The sequence below is a fragment of the Larus michahellis genome, chromosome 1 (assembly GCF_964199755.1).
Source record: "Larus michahellis chromosome 1, bLarMic1.1, whole genome shotgun sequence".
NCBI lineage: Eukaryota > Metazoa > Chordata > Aves > Charadriiformes > Laridae > Larus > Larus michahellis.
In genome coordinates this window covers 10,601,293-10,629,121 of record NC_133896.1, presented here as the reverse complement: position 1 = coordinate 10,629,121, position 27,829 = coordinate 10,601,293, and the positions used below count along the sequence as shown (strand labels likewise).

At 38.4% G+C, this 27,829-nt stretch overlaps 1 protein-coding gene across 1 annotated transcript in view; it reads right to left on the bottom strand.

Moving 5' to 3' along the window:
- The window catches only part of SEMA3E (semaphorin 3E), a 144,552-nt gene continuing 116,723 nt past the window's right edge, over nt 1–27,829 (bottom strand). The window contains exons 8-17 of the mRNA XM_074573364.1: nt 25,599–25,713; nt 25,187–25,256; nt 23,679–23,823; nt 18,262–18,484; nt 15,457–15,548; nt 14,227–14,268; nt 10,918–11,084; nt 4,900–4,967; nt 3,221–3,360; nt 1–1,281 (exon numbers count right to left, since the gene is read on the bottom strand). Of these exons, the coding sequence (XP_074429465.1) occupies nt 829–1,281; nt 3,221–3,360; nt 4,900–4,967; nt 10,918–11,084; nt 14,227–14,268; nt 15,457–15,548; nt 18,262–18,484; nt 23,679–23,823; nt 25,187–25,256; nt 25,599–25,713 (1,515 nt within the window). The 3' untranslated portion in view covers nt 1–828. The remainder of the gene's footprint in view (nt 1,282–3,220; nt 3,361–4,899; nt 4,968–10,917; nt 11,085–14,226; nt 14,269–15,456; nt 15,549–18,261; nt 18,485–23,678; nt 23,824–25,186; nt 25,257–25,598; nt 25,714–27,829) is intronic.

The window sequence follows — 27,829 nt, the reverse complement described above, 5'->3', positions numbered from 1 at the left end:
GAAAATAATGATAAAATCGGGTTTTGCTTTGTTTTGCCACAAGAGGGCACTCCCCTTATTCGTGTCATTACTAAGGCAACGTCCATTACTAGAGACAAGATAGACTCGTTTTCTATCTAAACCATCGTTCCAACTTTTTATATAGATAAGTTGAATAATTTTATTCTGTTTGTGTTCTCAGCATGCATTTGACTTACATCGAGTTACTAGGAAATAATATTTAGCTGTGAGAGCACACTGCGCTTCATAAATGACTGATAAGACAAAAAATGGTGGGAAGTAAATAGAGTTTCCCTTCATTATCTTTAGAAATAGCAGTACACTGTATTAACACAACTCATTGTTCTCAGTGATAAACTCAGACAGGTCACAATCAAAAGGAAAGATCTTAAGATGTGCCGCTTTCAGAAGCATGAGAAATTTGTGAAATGAAGAAGAGACACATGTTATACTTTTCATCTTCTTGTGAATGTTTAACTATTTGAATTTGCTTAAATATGCCATCATATGCAACAATATACAGCGCAAGCATGGTCCACACAGGAAACTGATTCAAGCACTCAAAGTCTGAAGATTGTCACGTCCTCCCTAATGCAAACTCTGATTGCATTGACCTACTTAGAATCAGAAAGTTAAGAAGATTTTGTTTCAAATGCTTCTAAACAGTCGTCATGAGTGTACAGTATAACTTACTATAGCATTTTTGTTCTCAGTCCCGATATTTTATATATATAAACCTGTGTCAATTACCAAAACCAAGACTGATTTCTCCCTCTTACTTAAGTCCAAATAAAATTTTGCCCAGAAACAAAGATGGATTTTTGTCCATCAAGAGTCAGCTATGTTCCTGGGCAACCGGTAATGCTCTGGCCTGATCCTGGCCTTCTTCTCCTGAGGGTTGGCGTATTTCCACTTCGATGGAGACATTTTCAGCTTTTTTCTCTTCTTATCTGTACACCACACTTTTTCACAGTATTCCTCCACCCTCTGAAAGTTGCTATAACCTATTAGTTGAAGAAATTCCTTGTACCATGGCTTTGATGCCTGAGGTATACTGCTCTGCATTGGGCATGGCATTTTGTGAGGTATCTCCTCCTCATAGTCTTTATTGAACATTTCATCTACACGCTCTTCCTCGACTATTTCCAGGGTGATTTTTCTGACAGTGTGAACAATGCTGTGTTCCACCGTCTGACAAAAATAGGTCCCTGCATCCAGCCGATGCAGCTTCAGGAATAAGAGGCCAAGGTCCATTTTGATTATTCGATCATCTGTCTTCACCTAAAAAACAAATTGATGCAGTTATAGAGCACAGGCCTTTAGTATTACATTGAATCAGTGCAGTTATTTCTGAAATGTACTTTCATCAATGTAATGTTCCATTTCGAGAGGACAATTAGGGATCCATGATCCTTTAATTCACATTTTTTAAGTAAAGAAAACATTTACTTGAAGTAAAGAAGTAGATCTGTGAAAGGAAAGCGATCTAGAGAACCTGGCAAACATGATAGAACAGATAGTGCAGCAGATAGTTTCCTGTTTTCCCAGCATGGGTTAGTCACTTGTGGCTAAACCTCAGAGGGAAATCAGGTTGAAACGTGCAAATAAGCTACTGGATAGAAAACAAATGGGCATTTGCCAGATGACCTCCAATAACTGTCCCTGTGAATGCTCTTATACATTGACAAATGTTTTTGAGGCGGCACTCATAGATATTTTTATTTCTAATTGCAGGAGCATTGCAATCTTAAAGCCTCAGTTCTGAGTGTGGTGTTTGAGTTGCCCCCACAGCTCCTGAGAGCTAAGTTATTAACTGTGATGCATTCGCAGATGCTAGCAAGCAGGAAGCACCGAGCTGTCTAATCCAGCCAGCAGAAGTGCCCAGGAGAATGAAATCTCCATCTTTCTATTTAACTATAAGATGCTGAATATAAAGCAGAAGAGAAGTACTGGGGGATGAATGGATTGAAAGCAGCCTACCAGAGAAGGATCTGGGTATATTGGTGGATGGGAAATTGGACATGAGCCAGCAATGTGTGCTCGCATCCCAGAAAGCCAACCGTATCCTGGACTGCATCATAAGAAGTGTGGCCAGCAGGTCAAGGGAGGTGATTCTGCCCCTCTACTCTGCTCTTGTGTGACCCTACCTGGAGTACTATGTCCAGCTCTGGGGCCTCCAACATGAGAAGAACATGGACCTGTTGGAGTGACTGCAGAGGAGGGCCATGAAAATGGTCAGAAGGCTGGAACACCTCTCCTGTGAAGAAAGGCTGAGAGAGTTGTAATTGTTCAGCCTGGAGAAGTGAAGGCTCTGGGGGTACCATATAGCAGTGTTTCAATATATAAAGGGGGGCTATAAGAAAGATGGAGAGACTTTTTACCAGGGCCTGTAGTGATAAGACACGGGATAATGATTTTAAACTGAAATAGATTGGACATAAGGAAGAAATATTTTAGTCTGAGAGTGGTAAGACACTGGAACAGGTTTTCCAGAGAAGTCGTGGCTGTCCCATCATTGGAAGTGTTCAAGGTTAGCTTGGACGGTGCTTTGAGTAACCAGTTCTAGTGAAAGATGTCCCTGCCCATGGCAGGGGGGTTGGACTAAATGATATTTGAAGGTCCCTTCCAACGCAAACTATTCTGTGATTCTGTGACTATTATTCTGCTTCTCTCTGCTTGAAATTATCTTTTTTTAATGACTATATAGTTATTAATGAAAAATGGAATAACTTGCAGGAGGAAACATTAAAACAAATTCACCCTAGTAGTATAAAGACACACTGGAAGGTTAGAGTCTGTTTCATAATAGGGAAATTTATGTAAAAGAGGCAGACAATCCACCAACACCCATTTTGAGAAGGTTCTGTCATGTAATGTGTGAGACAGCAAGAATGAATAGATGTTAAACTAGACTAAGATTGGGAGTAATATGTACACATTTCACCTCTGCAATAACATACCAAGAGAAGTGTTGGATTCTCTTTTGGTTTGAGATCTTAAATCAAGTTTTGCTACATTTCTAACATCTGTATTCAAGATGCTGAATGCAAACCCCAGATGAAATTCTCAGGTCTATTAGTTCAAGAGAGCAGATGAACAATATGTTTTTCCCTTACACCCATGTACATTTCAGCAACTGAGGACAGGCCTTTCAGTGAAGATGTAATATTCCTAAGCACGGGCTCTTTTAGTTAAAAGGTTAGGCTATAAGAATATTTACCTCTTCCTTCTTAGCTTCATGCGCTCGTTGGACAAACCAGATTACTTTTGCTTGTAAGGTCCGAGGGGTGCACTCCAGAAGTGTGCTGTTGTACTCTATTCCATAAACAAGTCGCTCCTCAGTCTTCTCCAGGACTTCACCTGGAAGGAAAATAAATGTTTTAAGAGTATGTGTTTCTGCCAATTCTTGTTACCGTTGTGGTTTGGACCTCTAACCAGGACAGTTACACTCCATATTCAGAGTACATTTACTTTTAAGAATGATGTTTAATCCAGATCCAACCAGATAGTGACTGAAAAGTAGTGTCTAGGGGACATCTGACCTGCTAAGTGAATTTTCCCATCATCTCAGACTCTCACAGGATCTGGCCATAAGATAAATGGACCAAATTATGCCATGATTCAGTTTAGATTATACACAGAGAAACAGATCTCAGGCTTTCACTCTGCTAATTGTTTGCGCCTGGTTCTTATGAACAGTTCATCTATTTCGTTTTCATTCAGTGAAAGAGGAGGATTCAATAAAATATAATAAATAATTAAATATTTTTAGGGATAAAAATGAGAGCACATAGCCTTTTGCAGAATGAAACTCTTAAAAACTATAAATACCCTAACCAATATTATACATATCCATGTACAAAATGAATGTATAGTTTTGGTCCAAGGGTGCTAATAAAAGCAAGGTGAATGACATAAATCAAATCTCGATTCTGCTTTTCCATCCAACAAAACATCTGGAGGAAGATAAACTAGATGTTATACTAGAGGAGACCAATTGCCTCATTAATGAAATAATTTTATTCCACAGCAGTGAGAAATATTCTTGAGACCAATCAGTTTTATACCCTAAAAAATACAGGATTTTATAACATTGTGATTTCTCTGTTGCATTTCAAACTTACTGTATGATTAATATTTCATATTGGAATATACTTTTTCAAAATCTACTATATCCTCCAATGGTGTCCAATTTTAATGAACCTTTCTCTGGTAAAATATCTATCTGATATTTAATATCTAAAATATATTTTCTGTGACTATCTATCTGAAAGAACTTTTTATATTTGATTTTTTTCTTTTTAAATGCATTGGGTGTTATCCTGCAAAATATTGAGGATGCCCAGGCAACTGCTTTCTGTTTGTTTTGCTTTTCCCAAGACCAGTCTTTGAAATCATCACTTTCCAAGGTTTGGACAACAGCATTAGACACAGTAATCTATCTTTTTTTGGGACAAATCTCGATAATGATCGTAAATACACATTTGTGTTCTGACATGTCATTGCCCATGTCTGTGCTATGGAGATCCCTCAGCTCTGGCTGAGTGTCCTGGCAGCATTTCATACACATTTCAGGATGCAGCCCTGTTGTTTCTTATCCCTGCTCCATCTCTCCACTTGCGTTTCCGTTGGAAGCCCTTGAGATGCATTAGCCACATCCCTAGGTTGAATGACAGGGCTGCAGAACTCCATGAACAGTGTGGAAGGAGTGTCATTCTTAGACCTGGATAACATGGACTCATCCCCATGACTCTTATAATTTACCATAATTCCTTATTATAAGGAGTAAGCCAGTAAAAAAACTCAGGTGAGATCATGGTCTGGCTCATACTCTTGGCAAAGTCTGTGCTCTCTGCTCCAGGCATTTGCTAGCAATTTGTAAACGTGTGAGTAGATTACCAATGAACTGCTGGCCAAAACACTGCTGCGCTGCATTTCCGTGTCGAACGTCTTGTCTGCGGAAACGTCTGGAGGGGAAAAAAATGGAACTGTTTGAGATGAACATGTTTAGCTTACAGATTGTTGGGTTTATGATGTGTCATTCATTAAAACCATAAGGAGCTAAATCCTGATTCCTAAAAATTTAGTACTGTTGTGAGAAGTACTCATTTATGTATGGATATTTTCTTTCTACTCAACCTGTTGGAAATCACATGTCTGAAAAAAAGAAACATACTTGTCTGGGGAAAAAGCACAACTATATGTCCAGTTCATACATAACTACACATAGATACTAAAATGAGATCCTCTGAACCAACTGGGCAACATTCGGTGTAAGGAAGAGTCAAAGGGACCTGTAGCCTGTCTTTGGGTTTTCTCTCTCTGGAAGCCAAGGAATTTTTTCTTTTTAAATTTAGAACAGTTAGCCATGTAGGTGAATGGTAGTTCTTTTATCCTTCACTCTCATGTTATTTTTTTTTTTTCACTTGGGAATCTCAAGCACAGAGCAAATACTTTATTTTATTACATCAGTGTAGCAGATAGTTGTAAAACTCATTTTTCGCAATAGGGAAACAGACATATTCGTGACTTGCCCATGCCTAGAAATTGAGCTAGTGGCAGAGCTGTGGTCAGAACCTGGGAGCCCTAGGCTGAGACCTGGAAATAACACAATTACTTTTGACAGAAAAATTGTTGTGAATTTTGGGCTCTGGGGTTTGTATATACATTTACAGAAAAATAATGAAAACCATAATTGTACGGTGCATTCCCAGAAGAATCATGCTTTTATATGGCAACTTTTTGCTCTGAGAGTCCTGATAAATAAAATTAAGATTGCTTACTAGGGAAACAAAAAAGCCTTTTGGAATGCCGTATCTTGCCAGATGTAGTTTTTCCAACAACCTGAGATTTAGTTGTACTAAGGATACCTTTCCTATATTTGCATAAAGAGCCATTCTACACAGTATTACCAATGTCATACATAACAGACTAACAGAAATATGCAATGCGGCAAACCTTACACAGCAGGTATGTGTGCAGTATAAATCACACATGATAGAAACACACAAAGCCAAGCAGTTTTGTTATTCTTTGCATTTACTGCTTAAACAATGCTTTTCTCCAGTGCTATGTGAACACAAAAGGCAGAATTTTATTTGGCACAAATTTAATTTATTGAAACTCTGTAGATTTATACTAGTTAAAGGTCTTGCCCATGGATGTTACTCATTGCATTTCTAAACTGGAAGTAGACAGTGATTGTTTTCTGAGTTCTGTCACCCGTAGGGAATTCTGATCCAGGTGTGCTGGCGGACCAACAGGACAGCCTTAAGTTTTACTGGTATTCAGAATAGCAGAGCCAACATTTTGCCATTGTCTCAGGGGAATCTGCAAATTCAGTGAGGACTGCGTCAGCCTTTTAGGCAGAAGCACTAAAAATACATGCATGTTATTAAATGGAAGCTGAGATTCTGAGATAGCAACAGGGATTTATCACGCCCTGGGAGTTCTCATTGTAATGTATAGATGCTGCAGCCCTGCTTACTGATAACTCTGCAGTGTCAGTGCTGAATAATGCTGCCACCAGCTTTGCATATCTGTATATGCAAACAAGAGACATTCTCTCGCACAAATACACATAAATAGTGTAGACATTAGCCTTGAAAAACCAAAGAAGAAAACACCACTGCTGTCAGGCCCAGCAGCCCTATCTAGCAGGAACAGGACAGTTAGCAGGCATGTACTATTTACTGTACAGTTCCTGAAGATCATTGTAGAGCTAAAAACATCCTAGTCCTGTAAGACAGAATATTTCTCCAGTTGTTAGAACCACTCAAGAAAAACAAATGTTTTTTTGGTGGAGTTTTGCTGTTGTGAGCGTGAAGACTGGAGAAGATACATTTACCTTTGCTTGCTACTTTTTCTGAAGAGAAGGAAAAAATGGGGAGAGGTGTTGAAGGAGAGGGAGGTGCTGGGAGATAAACTTATTTCACAAGTACTGACATAAACCTGGTATTTGTTATTTTTTTCTTAGTAATCTTTTCATTCAGAATTCCATGAAGAATAGAGTGCCAGACAATTCCTGAGATAAACTACTATAAGCAACAATTTTCAGGCACTAGCAAACGTGCTGAATAGATGGAACTGTCTTTTGCAATCTACAGCTTCATGAATTTAGATTTCAGTTTGCAACTCTGTGCTTTCAGGAACTTAATAAAAATGATTTGCAAGAAAGCAATAGTCGTTGTCATCATCATCACCACCATCATCCTCATGTTTCTTTATTATTTCCCAGGGACAGATGAGGCATAGCCGAAAAGTCTCAGGGAGAGAAGGCATCGTTGCGGTTTGCAGAAGTAAATCATAGACTGAGTTTGGGTTTGCCCAACCATATGTTACACCTGAGCGACGTTTGGGTTAGCACGGCCACTGAGCTGCCAGGCGGGGGCAGCCCCTGAACCCCGCCCCCTGCGCCGTGGCGCCCCCTGGCGGGAGGCTGCCGACTCTGCGGCTCCACCACCCACGTCCAGCCTGGGCTCCCCAGCGCAGGCAGGCAGCAAGGAAGGGCAGGAGGCTTCGCGGGAAAAAAAAACAACATAGATTTGGGAAAAAACACATCTGATCGGAGCTGCCTTGCTAACCATGAGAGATGAAGCATGTGTTTGTGTGTTTGCTGGGGGAGTGGGTGATGGAGAAAGAGGCCAGAGAGGGAGAGGAGGCAGGAGCGAGACTGTCAGCTTCTTAAAGTTAGCTAAGGAATCACAGGTTAACAGACCTACCCAAGCTGAAAGACATCTTTAAATTACTTCAGCCCTTTTTCAGCCTGGACGGTGAGCTGGCACGGCGAAGAATCTCACTTGTAGAATTTAGTGCTTGTTTAGATAAAAATCAGATTGCAGAGGTAATAGTGAACTAAAGCATTTCTTTAAGCCCCGGACCTTTCTGCTTTCTCAAGCACACTTCATGGAAGTTGAGTGCAATATAATTTCTTTCTGGCATCTGAAGTATTTGCAGTATGCAGGGACCGTACACCTGTAACTACCACGACATCGTAGTGTGCTCCTCTGCCAGCATCAAGGTATGGGATTTTGAGCTCAGTTTTCATTTGTCCTTAATTAAATCCTATATCTGTTAATTATCCAGGCTATGCATTTACAAGGAATTGTAATATAAGCTTTCATAATTCAACAAATTAGTACCAGCTGTCAAGCAGAGGGTGTTTGGTAGTTATGCTGCAGTTCTCTCTGTAGCCTGTACATACCTCAGCTTACAGTTTTTCTATTTCATGTTTCTCTAAACACTTGTCATACCTTAGAGGCATTAGGATCTAAAGCAGAGAGCATTTGAATCAAAGTGGGGAGGACACACTGTACATCCCTGCTTCAGTTCAACTCTTCCCCGATAGGACTGGAATTAAAAAGGGAGCGCTTAGCAGTGCTGTTGCTGTACTAGCAGAGCTTCTCTTACAAGCCAAAAGCCCACCTAAAGGGGCTGTATGAGGGCCACGTTTGAACACATAGAGGTGGTATTAAAGCCAACTCAAGTGTGCTGTATTGTAAGGCACAGCTCCACAACTCCTGATGAAGCGAGGGCTGCCAGGAACAGGGGGAACGAGTGCTCTGCAACCCTCCTTGTACTCACATTGCTTGTACTACTCAGTACAGCTTAAGAAGAAATCTGGAGCACTGAGATAAAGCCAAATCAAGATGTGCACGCTCTGGGACATAGCATTAATTTTATCGATAGCCCAGGATGGCCATGGCAGAGTTATTGCCTGCTCAGGGTCGTTTGGTATCAGAAAACTCCATGTTGTCTACTGAGATCTGCATTTTCCAGCAGTGTTCTCCACCTGGTACCCAGCAGGAGGGAACTTAAAACAACTTCCGTACATGTGTCCTGAGTAGCTTTCCTTGCCTCTCCATGTATCACACAGCTAGCGTAAGCTCATAACTTTAAATGCTCTGAGCGTCAACTGTGAGATAAAGTGAACAAAGCAACTGCCATCCATCCCTCTCAACATTATTAGCTCTTGCTGGCTGTTCCTCAAACTCTTATATGTAAAACAAGTTTTGCAGACTTCAAGAACATTCAATTGAGTGCAAATCCCTTCTCCACTGCTGCAGCGCTTATCTTAAGAGAAGGAGGGTGATAACAGCAGTATTTTCTTCTTTTAGAGACTGACCTGCTGAATGTTGGGGAGGTAAGGCACAGGAAGGTGCCTGGGGTGCTGCCCGTATCACTCAGCCCTGGATCAATGCGTGTATCAGGGGACTTAAGGGCTGCTGCTCTGGAAATTGTCTTAGGTGAGAAATATGCTAAAAATGTACAACAGAGTTCAGGACCGAGTGAGTTTCTCTTATCTTTTCTTAGACAATAAGTAGCCTGCAGAACAACATAAAAGCTAATACAATCCCAGTAGGTTGGTAGGAAATTTTTTAAGCCCTCCAAATGACCCCTTCCCCAAATGACTTTTACATCACTAGATGAGTAACCCAAACGCTTTATAATTACGATAATCCAATTTCTACTTATACTGTAGGAAATTCATCTCCCTGGCCCACTATATAGCTGCTCATCTTTCTTAATGTGGGGCCTGAAAATTTTAGCCAGAATCTTCCCACAATGACCAGACAACCAGAGCCTACTTCCTCCCTTAGGTCTGCTTGCAAAAGGCATGAGAAGACTATATGATCATGATTGTAAAAGTGGTGTAGATTTCCTACTTGGTTTAACCTATGCCTTAGTGTAATAAGTCCAAGAGATTCTTAATTATACTGAGTCATTGGCTGTATTTCTCATTTTTACTTCTTAATGTGCCTTACTCAAAAAGTCGTGTTACCCAACGTAACATGACTGTGTTTATTATCTTTTAGACAAATCCACAGAAATGTCTGTTGTGCCTGGCTATGGTCAGCAGTGCATTTGTTTGAGTGCATCCGGGTTCATGGAAAGATAAGGTGTGCAGGATGAAAAAAAAAATAAATAGAAACCCCCACATTCCTGGTTTTTTCCCTTAAGAAATAATAATTCTTCTGAGATACTACGACTTGGTTTTGACTGAACCATCTCCACTGTTTTTCAAAACTGTTTCCAGAAGTTATTCAATTTATTCTAATCCTTGCAGTCCATGTAGGTCTAATATATATAAGCATATATTTGCAGAAACAGTAATTGTAAAAAAGCTACAGAAAGGATTTAAATTACACATAATCAAAGTTTTGCTGCTAATGCTAGAAATCACTCTCTCTAGTGGCAAAGCTGATTTAAAGTCTTGTGAAAAGGTCTGGATTAAAATATGCACATTCTCTGTGTAGCTGAATTGGATAACCTGGGTTTGAGAGGGAAGGGAATATGACAGGTATATGGGAAATTACTGCACAAAAGAGTGAAGGCCAAGAGCCATGAATAAGTGAGTGGTGACAGAGAGGAGAAGTCTCCCCGAGGGAAGAATTAAAGCACCTGAATTATGTTTGTGCTTTGAACTAGCCTCTATAGAGTAGCTTTTCTTTATAAACTCACTGGAGAAAGCTGAAGCCTAACCTTAGCTTTTGCAGATAGTCTGGTCTAGTCTTCTTTGCTTTTTTTTTGGAAATTCTGTTGCATACGTTATTGCAGTGTGATATATTTGCTGTATAATTCTACCAAAATAGGTCTCATGTTGTAAAGAATCTTTCCTTTGCACACCAAAAGATGTATAAGGAAATTGAGGTTTGTTTGAAACTTACTGCGAATAATTGCAAAGTGACTTTGCTTCATTCATAAAAATATTCCTGGTACTGCATTGTTTTATGCCAGCCTGTTAATTTGGCTCATTTGCAGTCCCCTGAGGTTGCGCTAATAAGTTAGCAGCTAATACATCTTCTCACTGCTCAGTTATTTTTATGAGGGTGAAGTATGAAGTGCTTTGTGTTGCGGTAGGAACTCTTCGCATAGGTACTTTGCAAAAAGGATATCACGGAGAGCAACAGTTCTCACCTCTTTGCCTGCATTCCTGTGGGATAGTATCGGGAGCAGGAGATCCCATCCCAAGCGCAGTACGGATCTCGAGCGAGGCAGCAGTCAGCACAGGCGGTGCCGTACATGTCACACTGGTGGAACTTCACTTGCGCTATGACTGACTCAGATCCAACGTAGAGCTGTTGCTATAAAAAACACACCACATATGATTAAATTCCTAGAACTTCCACTAAAACTTCTGTTACCAATGGAGTTATTAAAAAATGTTAGCTTTATCGTTCCTTTCCAGTTGTGCATCCAGCCTGTGCCCTGAGGGAGGCAGAGTTACTCTATAATAAAACATCTGATTACAGACTAAACTCTCCTGCATGAGGACAGAGGAGCATAAAGAAGGTAAAATGAGCAAGTTTATTTTGGCATTTCCTCACTTCTGAAGTTTCAGCTTTGTAAGCTTTTTGTTTGAATAGGCAGGGGTTTAAGTTTCTTTTTCTTCCTCAAGATACTTTACAATGCCTCCCTCTTCACATTTCTCTGTCACCTAACAGATCTGCCAAAAAAAAAACAACCAAAAAACAACTTGACATGAAAGACTCTAAACAAAGAAGTTCAAATTTGCAAAAGTTTTAAGCAACCTCAATGTTAAAATGGGAGTCATCAAGCAAATTTAACTCTTGATGTGGGTACTTACAATACGGTCACATATACACATGAACAGTAGTACTATGATTCGTATAATCCCTCAGTGCACAAGAGAGATATTTTTTTTTCCTGGTGCTGTGCAGTCTTTCCTTACAAATTAACTGGTCACAATCTACTCTTTCATGTTTATTTTTAGAGTTTAGGTTTTTTTCAGCATTAGTGTTGAGGCTGTTTGAATCTTCTGAGTTCACATAAATGTCCTTTTCAAATCAAGTGAAAGACAATCAATCTATCTGACTCATGAGTTGCTGATATAATACATTCAGAAGATAATATCTTGAATTTACAGGGTTGCTGGCGAATGTAAATGGAGTGAACACAGAAATATGCAGTGTGCACTGCAGTAGGAACTGCTCATGCATGGCTCACTTCCATGGTTTTACCAGTCAGAAAAAGGATTCCTAATGAACACATAAACTCTGCTTATCCTAATGGCCAAATTTAGTCCATAACTCCCACTTTTAGGCCCACTTTCAAAATCTGGTATATTAAAATTCTTAAAGCTGGAAAATACAGGCAGCTCATTTAGTCTGGCTTGCCTGTCGCAAAATATGAAATTTAATCGAGATAGTTCTTTTTTGTTCCTAATTACACCTCCTGTTTAGGTCACAAAAATTTTACTCTTAGAAATGCCAGAAGAAAAGACTAGGAGAGGCTGGTAACAGCAATGCTTGAAGGCTTTCTCAGCTGAGATAAACCAGATGATAGTAGCAGGAACTCAGTCTGCTAACTGGAATGAAGAAGAAACCTAGGATCCTTGTTTGAGGGAAATTCTTTCTTGTCTGCAAAGGCTGCCATGTGACTGTCCCAGAAGACATGAACGAACAACACTTTCAATGAGACATACAAGATGAGATTTTTCTCTTTCATCTTTTAGCAGGGGTAAAGACTACTTTAAGTCTTGGTTCATCACAGGAGGGCAAAAAGCATCTGATATCTAGCCAACCAAACATCAAAGAAGAACATTCCTTCCCAGCCTTTGCAGATAACTAGCTCAGCCCCGCAACAGGATATTTTATTGTACCACTGACTTAGTGAAGACTGGTTAGTGTTATGAGGATATTGAGACAAAGCTAGCAAGGAGGTCTCCACAGGCTCACAAACTCTAAGGTCAAAAGAGACCAGCCAAAATGTTTGAGCAGAGAAGCCACATAACTTTTTCACATAAACTCAACAAAGTTATACTTCTGCTTACAGATCTCATTGTAAAGACAAAATTACTTGGTGCCAACCCTGCTCCTTATATGTATTCCAACATTTAATTGTCCTCAGTACCAGAAAACTGTATCCTATTTCAAGATTAAGTTTATCTACATTCAACAAGCTGAACTTGGTTACTTAACCTTGATATTGCTTTGCCATCAACATTCAAGAATCACTATACACATACACTAGGTAGTCACTTTGTTGGGTAAAATTTTATATCTGGCTATCCTGTTTTCTCTAACTCTTTTCTCTGAGACCTTGAAAAAGTTAAGCTACTTTTACTTCTCACAAGAAGGTTTGTTCTTCAATGACTGTGGTTCTCTGGAAGCTTTTTTACAATACTGTCCAGATTTTCCAGATACTTCTTGAATTAGTAGAGTTAGTGGATCTCCTGGGAGCTGGATGTAATGGAGGAAGACTACTTCGCTTTTTATACAATATCTCCTTTTTACCCTTTTGACATAACCCTTTTACCATGACATTTCACTGAGAGCTAAAGGTAAGGCAAATATGTGAAATGACACTGAAGACTTTCTCCAAAGACTCACTTAGACTGCACTCACTTAGGTGCAGTGTTAGATAACCCAGAGCTGCTTTCACACTCTGTGGAAAAAAAAAAAAATTGATCCAGGAAATAATTCAGAATTCTTACACCTAAGATCCTCTGAATCACCATCAGAGTTGTCTGTCTTTCTACGTTACCTGCAGAAAAAATACAACTTGACTGGACACCAAGACTAAAATATTTGGGACACACTCATGTCTTCTTTTAGAGCATTTTTCATTCTTTGTTACTTGTGCTTCATTATGTTTATGTGAACCCATATTGCATTGGATGTCTAAGATCTATTAAGATATAACTGTCCTGGGATGTTTATAATGACCCCATCCTGAGATGATATGGTGATATGGTACTGATGTCTATGATATGGTACAGAAGAGAATCTACCTACAAGAGTAATAAATTGGGTGCTTATATTAGCAGAAACTCAAAATTGAGTCAGATCCAAACAGCCCTGCCTTTCATGGGCAACTGAATAGGGTGAGAGCCAGCAAGGCATTTTGCACTGATATCCCCATGGGGCTGAAGTCTGTCTGCATTTATCAGCGAGGAACTTTTCTGTGAGTTGTCATATCAAAGAAGCTAATCCCTACTGTGGTTACTATGCCGGTAACTCATGAAACAAATTGGGTTTGGCTTACTTTGATATGAATGATAGTGTGAACTAAGGAGATTTAACATTAGAATTGAAATACATAAATGCTTCATAAAGGAATAGAGCACAAAAGGATTACATGTATAAGACCACGTTATAGATGATGTACATCCATCGGTCTATCTATGTATCTATCTCTATACAGTTTACAGCTTCGTTACAGTTGAGATGTAATCTTCACATTTCAAAATTGTCAAACACTTACCCTTTTTGAAGATATTTCCATAGAAATAATAGGAACTGGCACCTAGAAAATATGAAAAATTTCCTTGCTTAGAAAAAAGAATACATTTTTGCTATGACAATAAATTAGGTAAAATAGTGTTGATATTTACTTATTATATTCAGCTTTGTTAAAAACTTTGACTTTCTCTAAGTTCTGATGCAACAGAAAGATGTGAAGAAATTGTATGTTTCAGAAGTATTGCTTTAAAAGAGTTTATTTAAAAACAACCAGCCAACACTTAATTCAGGATTATCGGAGCCACAGGAACACTACAATTTCCCTGTCAAACATGACATTAGCTCTTGCCACAACTGAATCCCTTTTGTTCTACTTGAGAGTGATAAGTGGAGTGTTCTTTATAAGAAAACATTCATTGAAGATAAGATAAAAATAGCAGGAATTCTTCCTCTTACCATTTTCCTCTCTGCCCTCTGCTCAGATTTCCTGGAGAAATGGCAAGACATACCCCCTAATAGGTCTATTGAAAACCAGCTTTATCAAGGAGGCTATTTCTGTGATTCTCCCCCCAGGCAACAAGTCAATACTAAATGCAGGTGCCAGATTTAAGTATCTACATTTGGACTTTCCCTGGATTTTCCATATGGTTGCAAGTAGGGTACCCTCCTACTTGATGTGGCTAACATGGTGTGATGTGAATACTCACTGAGAGAATTTAATTGTATTAGCTTTGCCACATACCAAGTACTGAGTTTTAGTCATGGGTTATTCTTAAACAGAATGGAGTTTTGCCTCACTAGGACTCAGGTTTTTCCACTGTAAAGACAGATTAATTGATTCACTCTCTCTGAGGATTGGACTTCTTCCATCTGGACCTCATTTAAGCTTCCAAGGTTGTAGTAAGCACATTTTTGTGCATGCATTTATAATCCTTTAAATAATTAATTGGATATGAAGGAAAATTGAAATAAAATGCAGTAAGTTCTTAATTGAAAGTCACACTAGAACCTCTAAGCATGTAAACAGAAAGACAGTAGTCCTGGTTTGCTGCCGTACACTGTACTTGGGCTATAACAACCTCAGAAAAACTTGAGTTGAAAACGAAGATTTCCTGTCATAAAATAACAAGATTATTAGAAAATTTCTTACATACAACTATTGTATATTTGCCTGTCTTCAGATTTTTTGACATTTTGATTCTACAGAAAATTTGAGACAATTGTATATATGCTTTATATTCAGCACGTTCACCTTGAATACTTGCAGCTCTTCAAGAATCACTTCTTCCATTGATTCTGTCTCTTGATTGTAAATTGTGATGACTTTCAGCACAATTCCATTATCTGGGAATAAATTTAAAAAAAAAAAAAGAAGCAACAACAAAACAAAAAAACAAAACAAAAGGTTATAATTGGTGGAAACATTTATATGGCCTTCAAATACATTAAATGACTTCTTCAAATACATTAAATGACTTCTTCAAATTGATAATGGATAGAAATTCATCAATATATACAGGCAGTTGCATATTGCTTTTATTGATGAGGATTCTTACTCTTAGAAAATAAACACGTATGACAATTTTTCCCTGGCAAATGAGAGTCAACTGCAAATAAGAGTCAACCCCTGAGCTATACGATTAATTGATTTGTATTTTTCAAACTCTGGGTCATAATCTCTTTGTGGGCTGCAGAAGAATCAAAGAGAGTGACCAAATCTCAGAAAAAGAAATGAGAGTATGCAGGAGCTGACTCCATCAAGGCAAGAGAGTGCAAAGTGGCTTTAATTATAGGATCAGAGTGTTTACACTAATTAGGAAATTGATAACTATCCTTAATTGCTGGCAGCATCTCCGTTCCTCCAGGCAAGAGTAGAAACACTTTCAGGGGTTCATTGTCCAAAGTTGTCACCCCCCTCTAGGGGAACACCGAGCTTCTGTTGAGCTGAAGGTGTCAATCCAAGGAAGATGAACAACAGCAAAAAAAATCTGCACATTCAAAAAGTCTAAGGCACATTGTAGTTTAGATCTATCAGCCTTTCTGTCAGTACAACTCTTGCAGGAAATTAAAACACATGAATAGCATCTGGTCTTCCACCACTTCAGCTTTGTCTTGCTGACTATTGTTAGAATAGTCTTGCTTTCCTTAATCTGAAAATCTGTCATCAACAATGGCAAATATCACTTCCTTTCTTCTGTTACTTTCAGTCACCTTTGATTTACAGGGGAAATATTAAGCAGACAAGCACTGGGAAAAATGTTCAGCTAAAGATCAAAGGGGCAAACATAAAGAGGCACCAGTAAGCTGGGGTCATACACCATTTCTCAAAGAGAATATCTAATCAAAGGTATCCATTTTGTGATGCAACCGTAAAAAGAAATTGCATTTTGAGCTCTGATTTTCATAAGTAAGTCCCTCTTCAAATCCTGCAGACAGACACGTGAAAGTGCCCTGACGTTCAGACTTTGCCTTTGATGAACCTTTCTATCGTGCACTGCTACTCTAAGAAAACTTCTGCTGGCTGTAAGACCCTGTTTACTTATGTTACAAAGCAGGTGTTGGACTTGAATCAGAGAAGATTAACCCTTTCTAACATTATATTGCTAAGAGCAGCAGTGAGTTTTTTGATGGGAACTTTGCCAGAACAGAGATTGCAGGGTTCATTTTAGAGTTTCTAAAACCCGAATTCCTACGCTGGAATTTCTTGTCACCTGAGATTAGACAACTGGAGAAGACTAAGCAGCTGTTGGGTGCCAGTCCAGCACTGCTCTAAAGTACAGCCTTAAGTCCCTTTGGATTCAACTTTGCTGAACAGAGGACTTGTGTACAAGAGTATTTGATATAATATCCAGATCACAAATGCAAGTGGAAAATACAAAAATTCTAGTCACCATTATAAAATCCACTGTGGGGAAATAAGTGACACATGGCATAATATTCTATAGACGACACTAAGTCCAATACCGAGACCATACTGAGGTCATTTAAAAGCTTAGAAAATAGCGCTAATATAAATAAGCCTTTGCTATTCTACAAGTATGCTTCTTTTGAATGTTCTCAACACTGAAATGTGCTTATCAGAGGAATTTCATTAGTAAAAAATAATTCACTGTAACTGCTTTCCTAGACAAATGGTCAAAATGATTTGTGATACCACTCCTGTTGTTAAATTGATAAAATGTGAATGTATGAATCCTTGGTCTTTTTCCAGGCAGATTAGATGTGACTGAAGTCTTTTCTTCTTCCAAAATCCTCTTATTTTCTTATGTTTTCTTGTTTTTCAAATACCATTAGAATGTGTTTTTTTTCCTCTGGCTACTTAGAGTTACAGCAGGTCTGTGACATATTTCACCTTGTTCATATATTTTGGTAGATGTTTAAAAAATCGTTTTTAAACAAGCTCTATGTATCTTATGAAAACACACAAAAGAAAGACAGGAAAACTTGGCAGAAATCATCTAACAGTTTCTTTTTAAGAAACTTGGGTATTTCCTCCTTCCTCCCTTAAACTGTGTTGTAACCCAAGTCTGGAAGATGGTAGTTTCTTTTTCATGGTATCAGCTAGACTTGTGGTCTCCAGAACTGGTGAAAACAAACTTTGTAATAAAGTCAGTAACTTGAACTGATATTTTTGAAAATCGTATCACCTGTGTTTCTCTCAGAGTCTAGGTTTCAGCTCAAAACTATGCTCATATACATGATTGTGTTCTGAAGTTTTAATAATAAAGCCAGTTGCTCAGGAATTTAATTTAAGATTCTTATTTGGAGCGGGGGAAAAAAAAAAGTGAATCCCATACTTAAGTGTCTCTCCCTCCCTAGTCTTTTAAATGTTTTCCTACTATTATATTTGTATATAATATTATCAGCACAGTGAAACACATTTCTAGAATGACTAAATTTTTCTTTAAATTGAAGGCTGGCACAGTCATGCAAAGAACGATTGTTAAAGAGGAATGTTGTATTGATTTTTTTTTTTTTTTTTGGACTATGCACAACTTAATTTCATTCATCCTGGAGGTAAAAAAAAAAATGTTCTTCCTTGCTTTTTTTAATTTACCTGTGCCAATGAACAATACATCGTATTGCCCATCTTCAGCTTCTACTCTGTCCACTGCTATTTGTTTAAGATTGTACTTTCCATCTGTTTTAACTAGTATTGGTCTTTTATGAACAGGCTTGATGGGCTGGTACATCAGTGGATGACTTCTGGCAAAATGGACGGCTTCGTCAGGATAGTCTTTTGTGGTGGTGTACAGACCGCCATTCACCTTGCTGGCACACTGCAAAAATAGAAAACACAGATTATCCTGAAGGTTTGCCAAATAAATTGTCAGAGACAGGTCTTGTTTTCAGGGGTAATGACAAGTCTACAGAAAACCTGTCGTAAAAACAGGCACAGAAGACCACAGTAGGAATTGGGACAGTGAAATCTATGCCTTATGCATGTTTAGATTTTTAATCGTGAGAAGCCAAGAAAGGGAATGGAGAACAGAGTCTTGGCACTGTCATGTTTAGAAAGAGGGACCTCCTTCTTGTCTGGCATACTAAAAGCAAAATAAATAGTGACACTTTTAGATTTTTACAAAAACCATAGTGCTAATGTCTTCCCCAAATTCAGATTGAAGATGTAATCAAAATGACCACTGACAGAGTTAGGAGAAAGGGGGTTCCTATCCCAGTAGAGGGACAGCCATGTGAAGTCAGTAGTATACTAATGCTTGAAGTCAATCTCTAGTCTAATTACTTCTGATTGCAAAATGTATTACCATAAGAAATTAAACACACTTAAAAATCATAGAATCATAAAACAGTTAGAGTTGGAAGGGGCCTTAAAGATCACCTAGTTCCATCCCCCCGCCATGGGCAGGGACATCTTCCACTAGACCAGGTTGCTCAAAGCCAAAATGATGCCAGCAGCAGCAGATTCTTGATCTCAGGCATTCTAATAGTATTACCTTTGATTCTAATTTCTAATTTACGATGACAGTATTCTATATCACAGTTTAGCTTGAAATACCAATGTTTGCATTGACCAATCTACTGTTTTGCAAAGTAAATACACTTTATGTCAATGATTGATTAAAAGACGCTTACTCCTTTGGTCAAATGTGCAATTAGGGATAATTTAATGTGTTAAACAGAGAAGTTAATTTTAGGATGCTTTGCAAAGGATATAGTGTTCCCTAACTGAAATAGATTCTACATTTCCAATTTGCTTCATGATGTCTAATTGAAACCATTTATGATCAAGCTGGAAATATCTCAGTAACTGTTTACTTTCTCCACATATTCATAAGACAGTGTGGTTTTAAGAAGCATTTCAAGCAAAGCCACAGTAGCAGCCTTTCTCTATTTAAGTTGGATTTTTCAATCAATAAAATGAAATAAAATATTCTTTATGTTTACTGGAAACAGTAATTTTAAACTCGTGGTCAGCTGTAATTGACAATAACAAACTCCTGCACTTGTCAACTGGGGCAATGTTTGTTTCCACTTTGGGGGCTTAGCTACAGGAAAGTACTTGTTCAGTGTTGACTTTAAAGTAATTGTCTAATCAACCTAGTGATGGAATTTCACCGGCTGTTTGCAATAAAGATACAGAGCTGGAGAATGAAGACAGGCTAAGCCTCTGCTTTCCATGCACTGCGCAGTTTATGAAGTGAATAGACATTGCCAGGTTCCCTTTGCAAAGTTCTAGCCCTGGCGAGATTTAATAAAAATAATCCTTCACAGGCTTTTCATTTTTAATTAAATAAAATCAAGAAGTCTAGAAAGGAAACAGTAGATGCAGCTATCTCTGAAGGCTATCAATCAACACCATTTTTGAGGTAACTGATGTCATTCCCAGAAGCATCACAGTCTAAATGCACTAAATGAATCACAAAACAGGAGCAGAGATTATGGCAGAAGCAGTGCTTCAAGCAGACTTCAGAGAGCAGCAGATTGCAGAGTCTGCCAGAACCAGTGTGGCTCTGAACAGTGGTTTTCTGTATGTTTAGCTTTAAACTGTACTCCTGTTCCTTACAGACTCCATCTTTACCCATTCAATAGCTAAGATCAAAGAGCGCTGACTCTCAGAGATGCCTAATAGCAGGTTATTTTTGGCCTCTTGTCACTGTCACTCCTGTAATGGGAAAAGTAGTGGGATTCAGCTTACCAATATGCTGACCTTTTCTTTGGAGTGTGAAACCTAACACTGTGGGCTACAGCCCGAAACATGCTCTCTCTTCTTGCTACTGGAAAAGCATTGAAAAGATCTCGAAACTGTGCCCTAAACGAGCAGCCAAAAATGAATCAATTAATCCCCTGTTAGCTAGCAGAGCCAGCCACTTCAGCCTCTGACGTGCTCTGCAACACATAGATTTAATCACAATAAATGTGATTAAATCGATTAACACCCAGGAAAGACCTAGTTCCTCAGCTAACTTTTTCCATGACATGGGGAAAATCACTTGCTCTCTTCTTTTACATCTGTTTCAGCTCCTATGCCTTGCCTGTTGGGGAGGCTACAATCCAGTCTGCCCCAAATGTGGCCATTCAGAGCCAAGGCAGCGAAGCATCGAAAGCCAGTGGAACTTAGGGCAACCTTTCTGTAAATCACTGTCAACTTTGCTGAAGTGTTGTCTCAGTGTTCTCTCCTTCTTGCCAAAAAAACCCCAAAACATTTAATCTTCAGTGATAGGAGATATCAATGTAATGATTGCAGTCATTAATACTGAATTCCTGCCTGTGTTTAACATTAGTCCAAAGAACATATGTGTTGTGTTTTAACAGCCTGGAAAAAAAAAAAAAAAAGAAAAAACTGAATACCACTTAAAGAATTTGAACTGTATCATCTTTGTAAAAGATACATCCATTCTGCAATCCATGCATGGTACTGTCTCATTATTTGGTAAAACTGTAAAAACTGCAGATTTGCTATACAAAATGTCAAATAGGAAACTAATAATTCCTTTGAATTAAACAGTTTTGCTCAAAATTTTATAATTTACTTATCTGTTTTCCTGTACTGACTCAACATCGATTACTTACTTTGATCCACATCAAAGACAAAAAACCATTTGGTATTAATGTCAGCACTGATACAGTGGTAGCTTATTGGCCAAGATGGTCAAATCATATTCATAGCGTTTAAATCCCAGGTAATCTCTTTTTTGGAACATCCACTTCAGCATTTTGACTTATGTCTCTAACCCCAAGAGAAGCAGAGGAAAACATTAATTTAAAATGAGAGAGGACATGCATTCGAAATCATACCGCGGGGAGAAAGGCTGTACTGGCATGGACTTGATAAGCTAATAGGCATTTTCACCTCTCATTTCTGCGATTCAGTGATAAATTAATTGTATGCAATGTTCATTTCTGAAAATGAATGCTTTTAGTATAAAAGAGAATATTGATTCAGTTAGCAAAGGGAAAACAACACTGAAGGTAACGCTCCAGCGACTGTTTATTCCACCGTAAGCTCAAGAGAGCGAGCCCCTGGCCTGCGAGAGGATAAAGAGGTGAAGTGTGAGAGCTGGGGGGGGACGGCGTTTAACCAAACGGGTATTAGAAATGTCTTTGCATCTCCCAGAGTCAAAAATCTGCACAATGCAGACATGATAAGGGGTAGACCTTCAGCGAGCATAAACAAAAGCAGCTTTGCAAGAGATGGCAATTGCCATGGGTGGGTAAGTAGTTGTATTCCCCAAAAGCACAGGGAGCAGAAGAAATCCTGGGTGTGATGCTTGTCTGGGTTAGCCTGGCATTGCCTGCTGTGGGACTCCTCCTGACTCGCAGCAGGAAGGGGAAGGTGAGGGATGCCCTGGTCATGCCCCGCCTGTGCGATGCTGCCAGACCCCTGCCATGCAAAGGGCACCCTCAAGCCGCAGTGACAGGCAGTGAAGGGGGACTGCTCTCCTCACCCCCTGAGCTGGCATGGGAAAGCCCTGGGATAAGATACTACAGGGACAGAAACTTCAGAAACACCTAAAAAGAAACAGGAAAAGGGTTTGAAATGAAGATTACTTGTGATGCCTTTGAGAAATCAACATAGAAATTGAAAATTCCTTGTAGAAATCAATGACCTGTGTCAAAGTGTTTGTGATTTCTTCCAGAATTTCTGTTTACCAAATTAAAAATCTAAGTGCCAGCCAGAAACACTTCTCTACGTGACAGCACCTGAGAATATGCTACAAAGTATGCTACAACAGTTGCCCGATTAATTACATTTTCAAAATATGTCTTGTCTCTTTTCTTCACTTAATGTCCATCGGAAAAAAAAAAAGAAGGTTTTAAAGAAACTCATGAGAAAATGAGTTAGCAGAAAGCATGAGTGATTTTGCTGAGTTTGGTTCTTTGCAACATTGTTTTAATATTTCTATATTCACTGTAAAAGTTACAGAACAAGAATGTTAATAAGCCCAGGAACCTGATTTGAAGGCAAAAAAATCTTGGATTGTGATGTCTGAAAGCAAACCAAGGAATTGTGAGGATGCTAGACCATTGCTTCTATAAAGAACCAGTCCTGAAAGAAGGACTGGCGATGGAGGATTTACTCCTTATCTAAAAATGTGTTTATTCTGATTAGTTACTTTTGTTAAAATCTTTGTCTTGTTTCCAACCTGTGCGTGATCTAAATTATTGCAATATTGAAATTTGATCCTTTTTGAAAAAGAGATAGAAAAAAGGAATCAGAACGATCTGATCTTGAAATAGGTTTTTTTTTTTTTTCCTTTCCTTTAACACTTGTTAAATGCCCCAGTTTCAGCAGGCAATAGAGGGAAAGTGAATTGCCTTGTGTAAGTTTACTTTTTTCCAATAATAAGCTTATTTATATTGGAAAATATTTTTGTGAATATAGTTACGTATTTTTAGCTCATCCTAGCTTTATTTTCTCAAGAGAAGTCAGTAGGGACAACCCATTCACCAAGAAGTTCCATTAGAAAAAAGCCTCACGGTTCACTCTATGCACTTAAATTGATTTGATTTTTCATTTATTTCTTTGGCAGTTAGATTAAAGTTATCAAGGTTCAGATGCAAAGATATGTCATCAGCCAAATTTAGAAGAACAGTTATTCTAGATTCAATAGAAATTGAGGTTCCTTCCTAGGTAATGCACTTTTGCACTTTATTGCTTTTGAATGCAGCATCTGACCCACCTTCTAAAGGTGCCTCTTTCTACCCCTATTGCCAGCAATCCTAACTTTGGGACCTTAGCACCTTAAGGCAAGGTTGCTAAAATCAAGCCCCAACAGGATTTTGAAAAATCTTTTACACTTTATTTCACTGTTTTCCATTGGGAAATGTATGGTTCTAGTACTTGATTAAACTTATTGCTCAGCCATTCCACACTTTTGCAGAAATGCTACAGTATGTATATATTTAAATAAATATATCCTGGATTGTGAAGATTTGTACATTAGCAGCAGTCTGCTTTTTCTTTCCTACTTAATTTACACAGTAAAGTAGTGGAAAGTAGATTGTACTTACTGAACCAGGCCTAGGATAAGGTACTTTTCCTTCGTATAGAGCCCAGTGGTACTCAGGTCCTTCTTTATGAGCATAAGGTCCATTGAAAGCTGCTCGGACACTTGCCATGTGGTAAACACATATAGCATATCCTCTAAATATATTGCTGTGAAGTAAAATTCAAAGACATTATTAAAGCAATATGTCACTTTCTGTACACATAATACTGATATTATTAGGTAATTAAAAATAAGTCACATTTCAACAGCATTCAGGGAGAAAAAAAATAATTATTGTTTCCTAAATGCTTTTCTTGTAATTACTATGTCCAATGCTCTTTACAAATTCTTTAATGTTTTAATATTCATATTAAATGTTATTAAATTAAATATATATAAATATATAACATTAAAATGTTATAATATTTATAACATTTCTCTGAGGAAGCTCCATGTTTTTATCCCAAAATTTGAAGATGGTGAACACAGGCTCTAAATTGCTTGTTTATAAGCATAGAAGAAGTGCAATGAACTAAACACAGGTCTTATATGAATTTGAGTAGTGACTTAAACAGTTAAACATTTTTATTCTCTAAGATTTTTCCTGTTGTTGTTACTTTGGAAAGATGGGAATCATCCAATGCTGACTGAAATGAACAGTCTTCTTATATTGAGTGGGAATCTTGGTTGGTGTTATTAGTTGGATCATCAAAATCACCCTATGTAGATCAAACCACATAAAAGTATCCTTTCTACTTTTAAATTTTATGCACTTAGTTCCAGAGAAGCAATTTGTTATTTTTTAAAGAAGTATCGGTGCTCTCTACAAAGACATTATCTCTGAAGACTCCAGAAGGCGATCCATATCGTTTTAATTAGCTGCCCACCTCTCTCTAATGGCACAGGGAGCCAGTAGGAAATGTTAGGTGCCTGCATCCCTAGAGGACCAGGTCTGCCTTGTTTTATTCCAAAAAAATAAATCAGGAGAGTGAAATAGTGGCAAAAGCACGGTTGCTCTTCTCTACCAGTTACATCCTAAACTAGCAGTTGGATCTCCAAGAAACAGGTACTGCGTGCTCGCACTTGAACCAGGCTACTGTGGAAAAGGAGACCATCAGCAACATCACAGCTGGTATTTCAGTGTTCTCTAAGAAGTTGGTAGGAATTTAAGCTGCTATCTACTTAAACTTGCATTACAGTGGAGCTTGTAACGGAAAACAGGTGGCTCTGATAAGTGGCTGCTCTTATAAGCATGCAGGAGTGCATATACTTGGGCACTAGGAAATTTTCAAGCAGAGAAACATTTAATTAATTTATGATCCAGATAGACTGGATCACTGAATGAGACTTCAAGCCCTTGAGTGTCACAGAGCAGTTTTTACATTAACAAGGAAGCCCACTGTGAATAGAACAGGGATTAAACTGTTTACTATATATTTGCTAAGGGATATTTATCATGCAGCTTCTATCTCTGCAATAGGCTGTTCAAACATTCCTCTGTTGCTGCTATTATTTCTTCTAGTTGTTTACCTTGTAGTGTTGAAGAGGCCAAATATCACTGGATTTTTGTTATCACGAGTTTGCAGCAGAAACACATCCTCTGTAAAATTTAAATGCAATGTTATTGGTAAGAAATTACTTTTCTCATCCCTGGAAGAGAAACTTCATTGCTTGTTAAAAGTGCAATCCTATTTTACTCATATATGTTACTTAATTTTAGGCAGATTTGAAAAGCAATCTTTATAAACAATGCAATAAGTAAAGGCAAAATTGATGATAGTCAGGTCCATATGTACAGATCTTCATCTACACTGGAAACAGAACACTAATAGCCATTCCCTGTTAATGAATACAAGTACAATATTTGACAGTAAGATGTGTTATCATGAAAGTATATGTTTTGTATGGTGGTTTTAAGTTCGTTGCAGTCTATGATGTTTACCTAATTCATCAAAATGCGTATCAATTCCGTTTCTCCCGGGCACAGAGCAAACCAGTCTGGTTTTGAGGAAAGTGCTCCATTTATTCACGAGCATTCGCTGGCCTCCCATGTCATTCTGCATAGAAAGAAACAAATGCTGATAGTAATTTGAATGAGTAAGTCTAGAAGCACAAACATCTCTGCTGAATTAGCTGCTTATTGCATCTTTTAATATCAAAAGCACGCATTTTCAAACCACATGTCTATTACAAGTATTATTTCTCTGGAGTCAGTTTTCAAGTAGCATTGCACTGATCAAGTCCAGGTCTCATTAAGAGCTGTGGGTTTATAAGATTTTTTTTATTCTGTACCGCATCCATGTGTAGTTTTAATGATACAGCTGTTATAAAGCTTTTTTATTTCTCATTTTTGTTAACTGGATGTACTGAGTACATTAGCAAAGTTTAGCTTTGCTGTAGGAGCTCAGTGCAGTTGGATCAACACATTTGGAAACTGAAGCCTTGGGTAGAGCTGGTACATCTGGGGCAAGTCTGAGGCAAATGTCTACACGGTGCTCTAACAATTTCTCAACACCTTTAAATAATTCGTGCTTTGCTATGGTTGTCACATCTTTTTCTTGCTGTTGCGACTGTCAGACTCTCAAGAAAAGGGAGCATTCAGTACTGCTTAGTGATTGGACTCTGTACCCTTTGGGTAGCATCCTTAAAGCTGTGGCCTTATATTCAGGTACCTGAGTGCTCAAGGCTCTGTATTAGGCTTGCAAAACTCTTCTTGCAACTTCACTCTTAGCTACTGAAATTAATTGATTTCCTCAGCTTCAGATTGGGATCTTACAAGAACAGAGATGTGTTTTCCCCAGAAAAGTAGAAATATACAGAGTCAGTGTCTCTGTGTTGCAAAACCTTTTACAGCTCAGATGAAAATGTAAAAGCTGGGAAAAAAAACCCACCCCAGTTCTTGAATTCTGAGATAGCAATTTTTTGTATTTATTAAATCAAATTTGAATTATAGCATGCAGATTTGAAGTTAATGTCTGGATGATAAAGCATTTGGAGTTTTGGACAAGTGGAAGAGAAAGGTCTGTGGGATTTTTGTTTAACCCAAGGCTAGAGATAAGACATTCAGGTGGATATATTTCGGACGAGAGGGAACAATTGAAATAATCTATTCAGACATCTACCAGAACACAGGGCAAAGAATTCTACTTCAGATCATGATGCAGGCTTGAATTGAGAGAGTGCCCTGGCTTTGTGAACATTACCAAACTGCAGTTTGGTACTTTGCGTACTTCAAATGTTTTAAGTTATACATGAATATTCCTTAAGAAATGTTAATAAGTAGTGTGCTGGTATTAGGAATGTATCCCCTACAGTTAGGAGGAAAGAATGCATTTTTTTTTGAAACAAAATCAGATGCTAAGAAATAAACTTCTCATTCTTTCCTTTAATCAGCAGCTGTAGTCCCAAAGGGAATGGGAGACCTTCTCTCATCAGCTTTATTGTAGTTCAATTAATAGAAAAGGAATGCACCCAAACTTCATCAGTTTTCAGAGAGGACCAATTACGGGCAGCTCAGTCTGGGAGATCATGTGTTAATAGTGGTCCTCTCCAGCAACTGCCTGTGTTTGGGGCCAGGGAGTCGAAAAGAGATGGGATCAACACACCAGGAATGTGGCCTGTGTGGGAAATGGGTAATCATGTAGGGTAGTGGAGGGAAGCAAGGTCTCTCCTCATGACTTTTCTGCTCCTTCTGGTAAACCTTATGCCTGGCTGCAATAACAATTTGCTGAGCAATTCAATCCTTTGTTCTAGTTTCCTATCTGCACAATTTTCTTTAGTTGCTGTTGAGAAGAATGATGAAATGAAAACGCTAGTTAGCTATTATTTATAAAACACTCTATAGATGGCTGACATTGCATCCCTCCTATTGTTCATGCATCAGAAAGAGGTTTTCAAAATTTACAGAATCGCTGGATAGTTGAATTTATCAGGGACCCCTGGAGATCATCTAGGCCAACTGCCCTGCTCAAAGTAAGTTTCTTTAAGCTAGTTTTTCAGGAAATTGCCCAGATCCATGTTCAGCTGGGTTTTGAGTATCTCTGAGGATAGAGACTCTGTCCAGCCTGTATCAGTGTTCAATCATCCTGGCAGTAAAAACATGTATTTTTACATTCAGATAGAATTTCATGTGTTTCAATCTGTGCTGTCTGATAGGATAGCCATCAATCCTCC